Source organism: Lathamus discolor, chromosome 2 (genome assembly GCF_037157495.1).
Source record: "Lathamus discolor isolate bLatDis1 chromosome 2, bLatDis1.hap1, whole genome shotgun sequence".
Classification (NCBI taxonomy): Eukaryota; Metazoa; Chordata; class Aves; order Psittaciformes; family Psittacidae; genus Lathamus; species Lathamus discolor.
The window spans coordinates 29230467-29244687 of record NC_088885.1 but is presented as its reverse complement, the minus strand read 5'-3'; the positions used below and the strand labels follow the sequence as shown (position 1 = coordinate 29244687).

Genomic DNA, 14221 nt, shown 5'->3' with positions numbered 1-14221 from the left:
AGTACATTAGTACAACTAACTGAAGAAACAGCTCACTATGCTAAAAAAAAACCCAGTTAAAAAGCATTTAGGATACTGATAAGGGTCAGGTGAATATCAAACATTGCCTCCGGAGAAGAAAAGGCAGCCTATGCTATGCAAGTGCAAAGAATTCATTTAGGTCACGGGAGCACTTGCTGTTTTCTTGCTGTCCCATCATATCAGTTCTAAGCATTCTGCTGATCATTGTGATAATTTCTATCGAATTATAATTAGTCTAATTATGTAATCTAATTCTTCTCTGCTTCCCCAGATTATCACCAAGTGACAGCTGAGCTGCTAGAGATAACTCCCTCCCTTCCTTCCTTCCTTCCTTCCTGCTTTCCTTCCTCCTTTCCTTCCTGCTTAAAGCCACCCTTACTTAGCAAAGGAAAGCATTAAGATTTTTAGCTTGATAAAGTCCGGTTCTGTATCTTACCACAATAAAATGGTCTGAGGAAAAAAAAAAAAAAAAAAAAAGGGCAATAAAACCTGCATTGTTAATCGAAAACACAAAGAAAATGGAGAGGAAATTCTGGACATATTTTTCAGTTTCTGAGTCATACTAACGCAAGTGATGATGTCACTTCCAGTGATGTCAATTAGAAAAGCCTCTTTTTTAAAATCAAATATATTGCTTCTGATGGAAAAAGGCATGGAAACAGGTGTGGGTTCCCATGGTATATGGCAACCTTCAGAAGCTGAATGCAGTAAATTAAAAGGCTTGACTCTTCTTTCATACTTGTTGTACATCAGTATTTCTTCATTGCCTAAAAAAAAATTACGTCAGGGTGAACCTGGTGAGAAACTAATGTTTCTTTTATTTTTTCTTTTTTCAGTTAAGGTGCTGAGCTCATGTTAAGGACCTGTCTTTCTATCATTTGCAGATTATTCTTGAGCGGGATAACAGCACTTACTTGTTTGCTCACTATAGTTATTTCTTTTACTAACTGTCTCAAGAGAGGAGATCATACTTGATACATATTTTAAGCAGATGTAACAAAACAGTCCTTTCTCTAAAATTATTATGACCAAACTAAAATATATTTTTTGAATTCCGAAAAAACACCCCGCTCTCCTGTGATGTAACATTTTTAAAGAAAATTGCTCTTTCTGGTACAGCTTTCCTTTACTCTTTTCACCCCTAAAGGCTGCATTGCAGAGAATGATACCTCATAGACAGTAGTTCCTTTGTTTGAAATAAGTGAACATAGAAGTGATAACCTTGATATCATCACTCTCTTGATCTCTCATGAAATATTGAACTTGCACACACAAAACTGAAACTTGCTTCAGATAATACAATGACAATAACCAGCAGTGGGTGTTGGGTGAACTAACATCTGCTCAAAAAATAGGTTTGAAAGCAGACCTACCCCTTGATGGAATTAATTGTTTAGCATAATTGTTTTTACCAGGTTTTTAAAATTTACAAGCATCATATTATTCAAAGGGGAAAAGAAAAACCCAACAAAAGTAATCTGGGGAAAGTATTGTTGGGTCATCCTAAATTACAGCTTTCAGTTATATCCCAAGATGTGAGATAAATCACAGAGCTTGTATCTTAAGACAGTTCGATCTACCTCTTGCCTATAGTGATAATTTCAACCATACGCTGCAGCTTAGAAGAGGCACTGACCAACTAACATTTCATAATTACCTGTCTGGAATTTAAACAAGCTGTAGGAAAAAACATATGTCTGACCATATTCAGAAAGTATATAAGGGTGTTAAGGTTTTCTACAGGCATCATCTGACTTTTGAAATAACTTACAAGATCAGAGCAAACATAAATGACTCATGGAAGGCCATTTCACAAAAAACAGTGATGAAAAAAACCCCTCACAACATACAGATCAGGAAAAGGAATTAATCCTATCATTCCCTAAAAAGGAAACCTGAGTTACAAGACAGAAGGATGAAATGAAATAAGTGCCTCAATTGCCCAGATAATGCAAGAGCACTTTGAGAGCATTATAAGCACATCTGGTGGTAGGATGGGTCTATTATGGTATTGTAAGAATTCCAGCAGTATAGATATATGTAATTCCTGCTCCATCTCCAATAGAGTGTACTCACAATCCCTGTTCAGCCAGCAGTTAATAATTTTCAGCTGGCAGGCCCCTATTTTGGAAGGTCAGTTAGCCTAAAAACTGTCTTAGCTCCCTAGATATTTCTAAACTTGACAAGCGCATTCTTGGCTTTTTTGTACATCCAAATAAACCTGGAGAAGTTTCCATGCAGACTTTTTAATATCTCGCTGTGGGATGAGGAGAGGAAGCAGCTGCAGTGGGGTATCAGAGGCGTGGCAAAATGGACATTTTTATGGAGTTGGTCCTGCCAAATATAGAAAGAGTAGGAGATCTTTCCACCTCGCAAGATCTTTTTGCGTGGAGCTAATCAAATGAGTAATGTTGCAGTTCTGCAGGCCAGCTAAGGTTACCGGAATAAACAGTCCAAACATGTAATGCTTCTGTTTGCCAACATAAACGGAAAATCCCACCTAGTCAGATTGAATTCTGCTGATGGCAATGAGGTTTATTTCTTTTTTATTTATTTATTAGTGTGAGGTGTCTCTGCCCATGGCAGGGGGGTTGGAACTAGATGGTCTTAAGGTCCTTTCCAGCCCTAACTATTCTATGATTCTGTGATTCTTCTTAACTTTAATTTCCAATACCCACTCAGAAGCCCATCATTTATACAAGCCCTGAAGCCACTGATTTTGCATAGACAAAGAACAAAATTTTGTCAAAATAAAGATTGGTTTTGCATCTGTGTTTGGCTTCTGTGTATGTGGCACCAACACAGGATGAGTGACAAAGGAAAAAGCTTTGTAATGCCTTTTTCTAAGAGAAAGAGAAGCAAGTAGTGTTGCTATTTAAATGTATTTGGGCAATGTTGGTATAGTACCATAACCAATGGTGTAGCACTGTATTGTTATGACTATACAAGTAATGAATTAAGTCTCCATTAGAAAAGTTTCCACAATGCTTCATCACCAGTGATATCATTAAAATTCTTTTCAGTATTGCAGAGCTCAGGTGAAGCTAACCACTGCATTTTTCAGACTTGACCTATAAGGTAAGAGTAGCATCCCTTAGTTACCCAGGTGAGAAACCAGGGAGTTCAGTGTTCCTTAGTAATTTGTTTGTTCTGAACCACCTCTGGAAGAGTAAATGTCTTTCCATGCGTCACAGAGCATGACTAGTTTCCTGCTCTAGGAAACCAGAATTCTAAGGTTAGGTGGTGAAATTACTCCCCTGTATACTTTCAAACAAAATCAAACAATGAATTGATAGGACAAGCTTGACCGTCTAGGTCTGATTCGTTGCGCTGTCATGTCTTCTCTGAAAGGCAGCTGCTCATGCCAAACTTCTATGTGTTAAGCACTCTCTATACACACTGTAATAATGAGCCTGTGTGGCTTGAAATCCTTTGGATTGTTTGTTTTATTTAAAGTAGCACTCTTAATTAAATAAAACTCACTAATACTTTTATATTTGTCTTGAGCAATATAAATACCAGCAGTAAGAGTTCCTGCACTCAGTTCTTTCTTAGGAAAGAACACTCCTGGCAAACTTAATTACAACTTGTGCATAATTTTGATTTTTACCATAATTCTTCTGAAAAAGTACATGGCAAAACTTCAAACAGGATATTTACTTCTGCAGTATTGGTTGAATTCAAACAAGCAGTTCCATTTGCAAAGATCCTCAAAGCTGTTAGTTTTCAATGGGCCCTACACCTGCAGGAGAAACCCCATGAGGTTCTGGGTGGGAAGAAACCTCTGTCTGTGCCAAGCAGCATATGTGATATAGACAGAAACAATAGCAGCTCATATGGCTGCTTTTACAAAATCAGTAAGGCTTTGCTGTCACCTACTCCTAACTTTTCTCAGTCACAAGTTGAGAAAGATGCAGATTCTTCTGTTGCATGTTTAAGAAGATAGCAGCTTTTTAGGTTTGTCATGTATGGTCACTTTAAGAACCACAGAGAAGAACATATGATATTGGAGAACATGTAGAATTTTCAGGGCACTGGGAAATGTAGAATATCTTTCTGGTTTCTTCTTAACAAAGTAGTAGCAAAAGAAAAAAAAAAGCATCAACATACTTAGCTGAAAGCCAGTTGTGATTACCCACCATCCTTTAACTTTTGCACTCAGCTGATCTGTGCAAAACGGTGCAGAATGATGCATATTAGAATTTTTTTTCTTGTGAAATAGAATGCTCTAGATGTATCTCATGCAGGTAAATGCCTATACAAATAAGAGGCAAAGTTTAGCTAAAGTTGATCTTCCCCATGAATTAGTTTCCACTATGTGTTTCTTCTGTAGATTTTTATATATATGCAAAGGATGAAGGTAGACTCTAAAAGGATATATTGTAGAAGAATAAGGTAGATGGAGTTCTAACAGCAGCCCCACAGATTGCCTTTCTTTGCCCCTGGCCAAGAAAAAAATATAGATTAATTTTCATTTAATTAGATTATGTACAACAAGTCAGTAGGTAGAAAGAACCTGAAATAGTGTGTTCCATTCTGCTTAAGGTATGTTAACCTTGAAACTGATTAAGAGAGGTTCTGAACAGGAAGGGTTAGCTGTTTGATCATGAAATTAATTTTGAAGATCACTGGTGGAAAAGGTGACAGTGCTTTGGATGGAGTAGAGGGAGGTAAACTGAGTACTCTCAAAGACTTCTGGAACTGGCATGAAGTACTCCTATCACTGCTCTCTGAAATATAATGTCCATTCCAACCCTGTCTAAATGTGGGAGGTAGAAAGGAAAATGTATCACCTAAGCAGTAACCAAACCTCAGCTGATTTCTATGTAACAAAAAACCAGAACACACTCCTACACCTTCCTGGGTGCCAAAAGCTCCAACTGTCCTTTGTGCACCTGCCAAAACCTCCGCTTTTTCTCAACAGCTGCTGCAACGTACTTGCGCACATTCAGTGCAAAGTCCTGTAACGTAACACGGAGCAGTTTGCTTTAAATCAGTGAGCAGGTGATTTCAACAGTTTTAATCAGAAGGTTCTGGTACCATCCATTAATTTCCAAAGTAAAGTTAATTTTCTACAATTGATGTATTTTAGTACTATTTTGTAGTAACTAAGAAGACATTTAAAAAGAAGACATTTAATACTCTTTAAACTGATTTAAACTGATGTCTTTAAATTGGTTTTAAGCTCAGAAGAAATTTAAGATTTTAAAGGTTTGGGTTTTTTTTTCTTTTTATTTGATAGAAATTGGAATTCCTTTAAATCATATACGGAAGAAAATTAAGTTTAATTGAATAAAACTACCTTAATTTCTCTCTTATGTATCTAGCATGGCTGAAACCCAGCTGAACTATATAAAATCTTCTGTTATCTTTAGTTAATGAAGTGAACTGATAACTCTATTATTTCTGTAGATGTTTTAAATGAATAGATTTGACTCTTCTGACCCCTATATTTAGTCATAACCTAGAATACGGAAAAACACAAACCAAAACCTTTTCCGGTTTTACATCCGTATTTGCTTTTATAAGTATGTTGAATAAACTATCATTAAAATAATACCTTTATATTGGAAAAAGGTAAGTTTCAGCTGTGTAACAGCAGTGATTTCTGTAGAGTTCAGAAGTTTGACTTTCTTTTAAACTGGCAGCATTAAGTGTTGTATTAAGTGTTATTTTTATAACAGGACTGGCTTTAGAGCCAAAAAAAAGTTGAGAAATAAACTTTTAATTTAATTTTATTTTTTATTTTGAAAAGTCAGGGTTAATTTCTGTTATCCACACGTTTGTCTGCATTAGAGGAAAGTAAATTGACAGATTATAAAAAAAATAAATAAAATTGAAAATGGCTGACCAGGCGCAGAATGCTTAAAAGGCTTGGTGATGTGCTCTTCCTGACACATCATTCAGGTATAATAAAACATGGAATTCGGGGTACTAACTTCAAAGACTCAGAAATATGCATCTCTTATAGCAAAATATCAGTTTCAACTGGCACAGTGCTCTTGTTTCTAATTTTTAAGGTTTGTGAGGTAGAAGGCCTCAAATTGTAATCTCATTTGGGGCTCATGCCACAGAAACCTGGAACAGAAAACCTGATTTTAGGAATGACTTTTTCATTTCAGGAAAGAGGTTTTTAAAAGAGAAATGTCTTTTTTTCTTAAAAGAAGACAGACAGCAGACAGTGCAATTGAGGTAGCCTATAGTCATTCACGCTCTAATTTTTCAGACAAGAATGTCTTTATCAAAAATAATTAATTATAGAAGGTATCTGTTTAGCTTTTCTCTGTAAGTACAGAATACTAAAATCATGTGTCAAAAGGAAGCATCTGTATTCTACACAGCAGGGTAGAAGTCAATTATTCTCAAAGTGTGACCGAAATGCTCTGCTGGACAGAGTACTAAATCAGGTGATATCCTAATTTGGAACCAAAATGATGTGTTGATGTCTGCATCATGAAGTTGTATTAAAGATATATAATGCAAGATAGAACATAATGTGGCCCTTAAGCCTACTAAGGACATATATCTCATAAGTATATAATGATGACTTCAGTATTGTAGGCACTAAGAATGTTAGCCCCCTTGTTTTAAATCTCTTCCCATGATTCCTACAGAGTAGACCTTAAAATAAATAGGTCACAGCAAAAACATTTATCTTGTACATCAGGAGATGTGCAATGTGAAATCATTTACTCATATCTTAAGTAACAGTCTAATCATCAGATGTGGAGATGCAGATGCTAAACAACTTGTTGACTAATGGAAAAGAAAACGTGCTTTCATGCCAGAAAGCAGATGTGCTCAATAGACTGGTTCATAAACGCTGATTTAGAAACAGCTGTTAGTGCTACCATCATCTTTAATATAGTTCATTTCCCTCCACTTCCTTTGTTTTCCTTATGTACAGATGCTTGCTCTATAGTTCAGTTGTGTTATTCAGAGGGTGGAGAAAAGGGAGTGCATTTTAATAAATAATAGGCAATCAGGACCTGATTCTGGGAGGTGGTGAGCACTCTCAGCTCCTGTTGGAGCCAACTTAGACTTGAAAAGCAGCATAAAAAGGTTCATCAAACCTACAATATCAAGTTTGTCACAGTAGATCTTTACTTGAGAAAGATACATTTTTGCCAAAGCTTTAAAAAAATGGCACAAGCTAGTTCTTTCATTGGAAAAAAGTTCTAGAGTTTTTCAAGTTCACTTCAGTAAAGGCTTTTTCCCCTTTATATTTCTTTTTTGTTTTTCTTTCAGTCGTTCTATCTTACCACTCTTGCTCTTTTGACCTTTCTTTCGTTTTCTCTCCTCTTTCTTTCTACTCTCTCATTTTTGTTTCTGAAGTCGTTTTGTACTGCTGCATGCTTTGTGCAACACCTCTAAGTTTCAATTGAGTTGTGCATTTGGAAAGCAATTTTCCATGAATGCAGATAAATTGACACTCTGAAACACTTCACACAAAGTTTGCTTCACTTCCTTCCCATTACTAAAATATAGATGGATCACATATCAGTAACAACTATACCCTCATAATTGACTCTTCAGCTCTAAAGGAAGTTCAGAATTCCAGTATCTGAATTTGATCTCTAGAGGAAATAACAAGTGAAGTACCTGTCTCATATTATTAGCACATGAGCATTAAAGTCCTCATTTAGAGTCCATTCAAATCTATGGAAAAACTCACATTGACATTAGTGCACTTTGGACCAGGTCAAAAGTGTATTTCAGTATTTTATAATAGAGGATATAAAGATATCTGTAGAAAATACTTTACATTCCCTTATATAAGAGTCCTGCAGTACATTAATGCAGCAAATGGTATAAAAATAAACTATTTTTCAATGATAAACTTCACTATAGCAAACTTCTAGATTTTGCAAATAAACTTTGACATACCAAATAAAGAAGTTTCTTGTTTTATATTCTCTAAATCAGATACAGATTAATAGAACTAATTAATAAAAAACCTAAAGTTTTTTTGTTAACCTTTTTCGTTTTTAAATTACTACCATTTTCTCTGTATGCGAAGCCTCACGGGCTATATACTAGTCAGTAGTAGATATATATTCTCCTGTGGGAGTGTCAGGATTACTGACTTCCTTTTACACTCGAGAGTGCATGCAAAGGCAGCTGGTGTCCTTTCAACCCTGTTTTCCTTAAATGCCATGTTTCTGCCATGTGCAGACACAGCATTGCATGCTGATCCTCTGAGGAATTTATAAATACGTCTTGAATTTATTCTCGAAAAGGGAAATCATAATCTTTTAATTGATTTATATCATCTAATATACAGACACTGACCTATACTCATCCCTGGTGAAGGCATTTCAGGGTATGGTTGGATGAGCTAGTCTGAGGGTAGGTGATCTGAATGAAGAGGTGCACCCCAGCTTGACCTTAGCTACTCATTACCTGGAAGCTGGTGCCTATCAGTTCTGTTGTTTTTAATGCTTAAGGAGACAGACTGCCCTCAACTGCGGTTTTGTGAAGTGATCTGAATTACAAAAAGCAGCAGCAACAAAATTTTGTAAGAAAAAATGGAAAACAAAAAAGAATAATTTATAAACTGAAGTAGAAAATGGTCAAAAAAAGTGTCAGGCCAGCAGGTGTGAGAGTTAAGCTGCCTGTGAGAGAAGGACAGAAGTGAGCACTTTGTATCAGGAGCCCGGCAGTTATCATCCTGCTCGTGTCTGTCCCAGCCAGAAGTGTTTCTGACAACGACTGTAGAAGTATTAACTTCAGTTTCGCAAGTATACAAAAATGAAATAGGTGCACCCAGAAGGTGGTTTGCCTGGATTTCTCCTGTTCCAGTAAGTCAAAGTATGTTGAATCCAGGCTGCGCATTACAATTTTTCCTTCAAATACATCATAGTCACTTTTCTTGACGATTTGTGCACACATTATGATTTTGTTTTAGGCTTTCAAAGCTATGACATACTCTGTGAATGTTCAAGGACATAAAAGCAGCTGGAGAATTGCTTACATCTTTTAAATATCACTCAATTCCTGTAATTTCTTCATAACAAATAAGATTACCTTAGCTCTTATTTCAGAAGAAGAGTGCTAATATTCTGTGGTACTGGGTTTAATTCAAAGTATATGGAATCCAAAGTGTATTATTTTTGCATTTAGATTATGACTGCAGTTGCACCTACTGCAGTCTGGCACTAGTACAGTAGTGTCTTCTGCAAGAGAAACTTCATTGTCTTAAAAACCAAAAATAAACAAAACGACATCTTAACTTCCCTCAGAAAGCTGCCAGTGCTGTACTAATGCTGTGCCCTTTTGAAGACACTATTTCCATGATCACCTCTGATACGTGACTTGAGTATAATAATTCCCAGCATCACAGCAGCCAGTAAATAAATACCTTCCCCTTTACACTCATTTCACTTTACAAGCCAAATTCTTTGGCTCTGATGAGTTGACTAAAGGAAAGGATGTGCTATGCTTTGAGGCTGTTAACTAACCTGGAATCATTTTGTTCTGGTCCAAAATGATTGACTTTAACAGCTCACGTTGTCTTTAACGGGCATATAGAATATAAAGAACTAAATATACCTCACTTCTCACATACGTACATACAGACAAGTGACATTAACTATCAGTTCAAATGTAGTAAAATTTTAATGTAAAATTCAAAGTGATAGTAAAGGTTAAACACTGTGATGTTTCCTGGCTGTGTAAGACAGATTCAGCAAAACAGCATTTTTGTGGCTCTGTTACTCATGTTGTACAATATGTCCTGCTGTGCCTGTTCCTTGCTGTTTCTTTTAAAACTCTGAAACACATTCTGCTAGGCGCAGCAGAGGATACACCAACATTGCAAGCCTTCTTGCTTTCTTTCCAAGTGAAAAGTTGCAGACATTGTTTATTTTTCTGTGGAACCTCCATGTGAAGAGCTGCACAGGCACACACGCACGAGATATTTTAGCAACATTAAGTGGATCAAACCTCACAATCTCCTATTAATACTGTTTTCAGTGACAATGTTTTAAGTTGAATTGAAATAAGCCTTTGTTCTGGTTTAACGTATTTGACAGATGCTATACACATATTTTCTTTTTTTTTTTTTTTTGTTTCCTTTTCTTTTGGCTCTTGGAAAAAAAGTCCTTGTGTTTTGAAGTGCTGGTTCTTTAGAACTGTGCAAATAATCTAGGTTTACTTCCCCCCCCCCCCATATATTTTTATACAGAGAAGTGGAGAAGGGAAAATGAGTTTCACCTGGAGTAAAATCTTGGGGTTTAATGTGACTTAAATACAGATACATTTTTAATCTTTCAGGCTGTGAATCTCTTTTCCATTCTCATCTGAAATTATTTGCTGATTTTGACTCAAAATTATAAATGCTTTGCCCTCTGGCTTTGAGGGTGTTTATTTGTATGAAAAATTTGACCAGGGTTTACAGCTAAATGGAGTAGAATTGGGGATAGACTCAACTAGAATCACTTAAATACCTTTGTGAAATAGACAGGGAAGTTCTAAGTTCTGATAGTAAGAAATGCTCTTCACATACTTCAGCAAATAAATAAATAAATAAATAAATAAGAGCTTTTGAAGCGCTCCATCTGAAACTTATCACAAAGTTTACAGGAACAAACAGGCAGAAAGGAATGCAAACTTTTCAGTGTACGTCAGTTTCTGAAGTAACTATCCTCCTCTGAAGGTCAATTACAAGCACTATAAGCGCAAGGGGCAGCAGTATCTGTCCCTGCCAACACATGGGGCTCTCTATTACATGAAGAGTAGGGGTTTCTGCACAGTTCCTTCATGGGAACTCTTTTCCATCTATTTCTCTACCTGTGAAATGTCATTAATACATTTTTCAATAATATGTGATTTTTTTTTTTTTAATGCTTTCTAAAGGGCTCTGAGATCTTCCTGGGAGCTGTCTGCTGCAGATAGCCCCACTGCCTTCTTGCAGTGCCCCTTTTCCTCCTTTGCTGTTCTTATCCTGATATCCCCAGTGTTCACATTCTATCCAAAACTGGATTACCTGCTCTTCAGGGACGGCTTGCTAAGCTTTTTACCATACAGACAGAAAGGAAAAAAAACCAAAACAATACAGCCCACTGCTGTGCTACAGCTATAAAGATCATTGTTACTTTCAATGACCCCATCTTTATTTTCTTGTTTTGTTTTCTGCAAAGGTTAAAGTTTGGTTCCAGAACAGACGAATGAAGTGGAAGCGGGTAAAAGGGGGCCAGCAAGGGGCAGCAGCCCGGGAGAAGGAACTGGTGAATGTGAAAAAGGGCACACTGCTCCCCTCCGAGCTCTCTGGCATCGGCGCAGCTGGTCTCCAGCACACAGGGGACTCACTAGCGAACGACGACAGCCACGACAGCGATCACAGCTCTGAGCACGCACACTTATGATACACAGAGTGTCCCAGCTCCGTTCTCAGGAAAGATGCTTTGCTGGCAAGCCTTACACAGGCATCGTTTACGTATGCAAGTGACTCTGGCAGTGATTTTTAAAGTTGTTTGGAAAATTCAGGCTTATTGTGTCTGGTTTTCTTGATTTTTAGATGGTTTACAGTAAGTGCCATGTCTTAAAGGTGCCTCAAGAGTGGAGAAGTGGAAGACAAACTTACTTTGAACATTCCAGATTTGTTTGTCATGTTTATGACAGTGGGCAGGTATTTTTGCTTTAGCTTGCACTGAAAATTACATTGCTCTCAACAGACGTTATATTCTGAAAACCACAGTGCCACAAAATCACTATCTAGTGGATAAGAAATGTATTTTAACTCTGTATATATTTACCTTACAGCATTTTCCTGTCTTCACTAATTTTAGCAATGCATTCATATTAGCTGATGGCAATAGTCACTCAAGACAATAAATGGCTTTTTGTCTCTTTACTTTTGTTTTGTTTTTCCAAAGGCATACAATACATGCAGATACTTTTGTTCAAGTAGAGAACAATACAGTAGTGTCTGCTAGGACACGTACTTGTATGACAGACAAAACAAACCTTATGTTGCATTTACTATCAACTGCTGCTAATAGGGTATTATTAAACTTACCTAGCTCCTCAATTCTTCTATCTTATAACTGCAAAAAAAATTATTTTTAGGATCATAAGGATAATCCAGTAACCTGCCAAAAATGTCACGTTCCACTTATGCTCAGTGGAAACTTCCTGAAGGATTATTCATTTCTACTTTGTCATTATTGAGTACATTGATAAATACTGACACTCTGCAGAAATGTTGTCGCTTCATCTTCAGTTTAGAAAAACAGCAGTAAGCTGAAAGTTATTATCAACTGTTTATGTTGGTAGAAATCAAAATAGGAAGGTAACTCAGTATTGTGTCCCATGTGTAAAATCAAGACACATTTTCTGTTATAAGCTTTTGTGTACATACAGGCAAATACCAAAATGCCAAAATTAATGCAAACCATTGATTGTACTTTGTAAAGAAATATGTTTAATAAATAATCCTTTTTAAATAATTCTGGTCTCTCTACAATGATTTCATAGAATATTTTAAGTGTTTTTTTTGTAAAAGTCCTAAGCAGCTCTGCCTTTTTTGAGTCTTTTGGAATGTAGTGGACAACACAAAGCTATGTCTTCAAATTTAGACTTTTAATCATGGATAAAACTTTTACATTGATCCGTGTGGGAAACTCTTTAGCAGAAAGAAGACATCTAGCAGTTAATAATGTCTTCAGCCAAAACCAACAAGAATCTGTTCAACCATTTTTCCAGATTTAGAGCAAATATAAAGGATTACTTTATACCTCATGGAAATGGGTGAAAGGGAATAAACATCAGGAAGGAACGCATAATATATTGCCACTGTTCAATAAAGCTGTTCAGAAGAAAAAAAAAACTCCAGAGAAATTTGGAGATGAATTGGACTGGGCAGTGTGATAGAAGGAGATAAGTGGAAGAGCGAGCGAGTAAGAAATGTGCATATCCTAGTAAATTCTTGTGAGCATTCACCGCAGCTGTGCTGCGTGGAGCAGTAGGGCATCATAAAACTTAGATGTGATCAAGAACTCTGTGTCTGTTTTTCAAATCGTTTTCACTCTACATTTGATCTTTCTTGCACATTAATTGTTGTCATGATAATTTTAGTTTAAAATGTCCAAGCAATGGGTAATTAATACCAAAAATGCCTTTTTAGGTTTGCAGAACTGTTTGTTGCTGTCTTTCATAAAAAGTTTAAGACTGAATCTGAAAAGGGAGCAGCCAAGTTTGAGCTGACATTTCACAAAACAAATTGAAGTGCTTTATTTATACTACCAGAAATGCACCAGCAATGTGTTCCTAGCCCAAGGCATTTTGAGAGGTGTATTATTCTGTTAGAGGCACCGTGATTGGACTGGGTTACTCGCAGAGGAGGAGCAACCAGTGTGTGTGATGATGGCAGTCTGTGAGCCATAATAATCTCATTACCAGGAAGAATTCTTTCCTACTGAGAGATAGCCTTTTTCCATTTTCCTAGTTTTAACTGAATCTGTTGAGACTTAAAGCACAGGTTGAAGAGAAAGAAACGTGCAAACGAATTTAGTGCTAGGAAAATTTTTCTTTAGATAATTGAACAAATTTTCAAAGGGCGAAGTCACTTTATATTACAGGAAAAAAAAAAAAAAGACTAACAAAATTTATAATTCCCCATATTTTAAAAGCAGCTCAGACTTTGAATGTGGCCGTGAAGTGCAAACTCTATGTAGTAACCTCTGATATTACTTAAAGACCTCTGGTGGCTTTAAACAACTGTTTTGTGGGTACACCATTGGTGAGTGTAATACGGTGCAGAGATCCCACAGTGGCGGAAGTTGAAGCTATGATGTTTAAGCACAGTGAGCTTCCTACCATGGTCTTGCAGGAATTACAAGCACAGCCCTACAGAAATACAGATATGCTTCCTCCAGATTTCAGCTAGCTCATATAAGCCACACACAGCAGTAATGAACACGCTGTGCTCTAACTCCACATTGTGGGTTAGCTCCACTTTGTTCGTCTGCTCAGCAGGACTCATCAGTACAGGAGATATCTCATCTTATTCTAAATACCCCAATTACTCAAACATTGTCTTATGGAAGACCCTGGGATCAGTCATCTGCTGTAATGAGTTACGAATTTGTATCAAAGTTTTAGCATAATTTTGTTGCTCAAAACAGCTATGGATAGAGGCCTTTGAACTATAACCTTAAGTTTTATTTTATCTTCATTGTGACTTGCCCAGAGTTGTGCA

General features: G+C 36.6%; 1 protein-coding gene across 1 annotated transcript in view; it reads left to right on the top strand.

The window, feature by feature from the left end:
* MEOX2 (mesenchyme homeobox 2) overlaps positions 1-12470 on the top strand; it is a 55594-nt gene extending 43124 nt beyond the window's left edge. Inside the window, exon 3 of the mRNA XM_065666246.1 lies at positions 11163-12470. Coding sequence (XP_065522318.1) covers positions 11163-11387 — 225 coding nt within the window. The 3' untranslated portion in view covers positions 11388-12470. The remainder of the gene's footprint in view (positions 1-11162) is intronic.
* The last annotated feature ends 1751 nt before the right edge of the window (positions 12471-14221 follow it).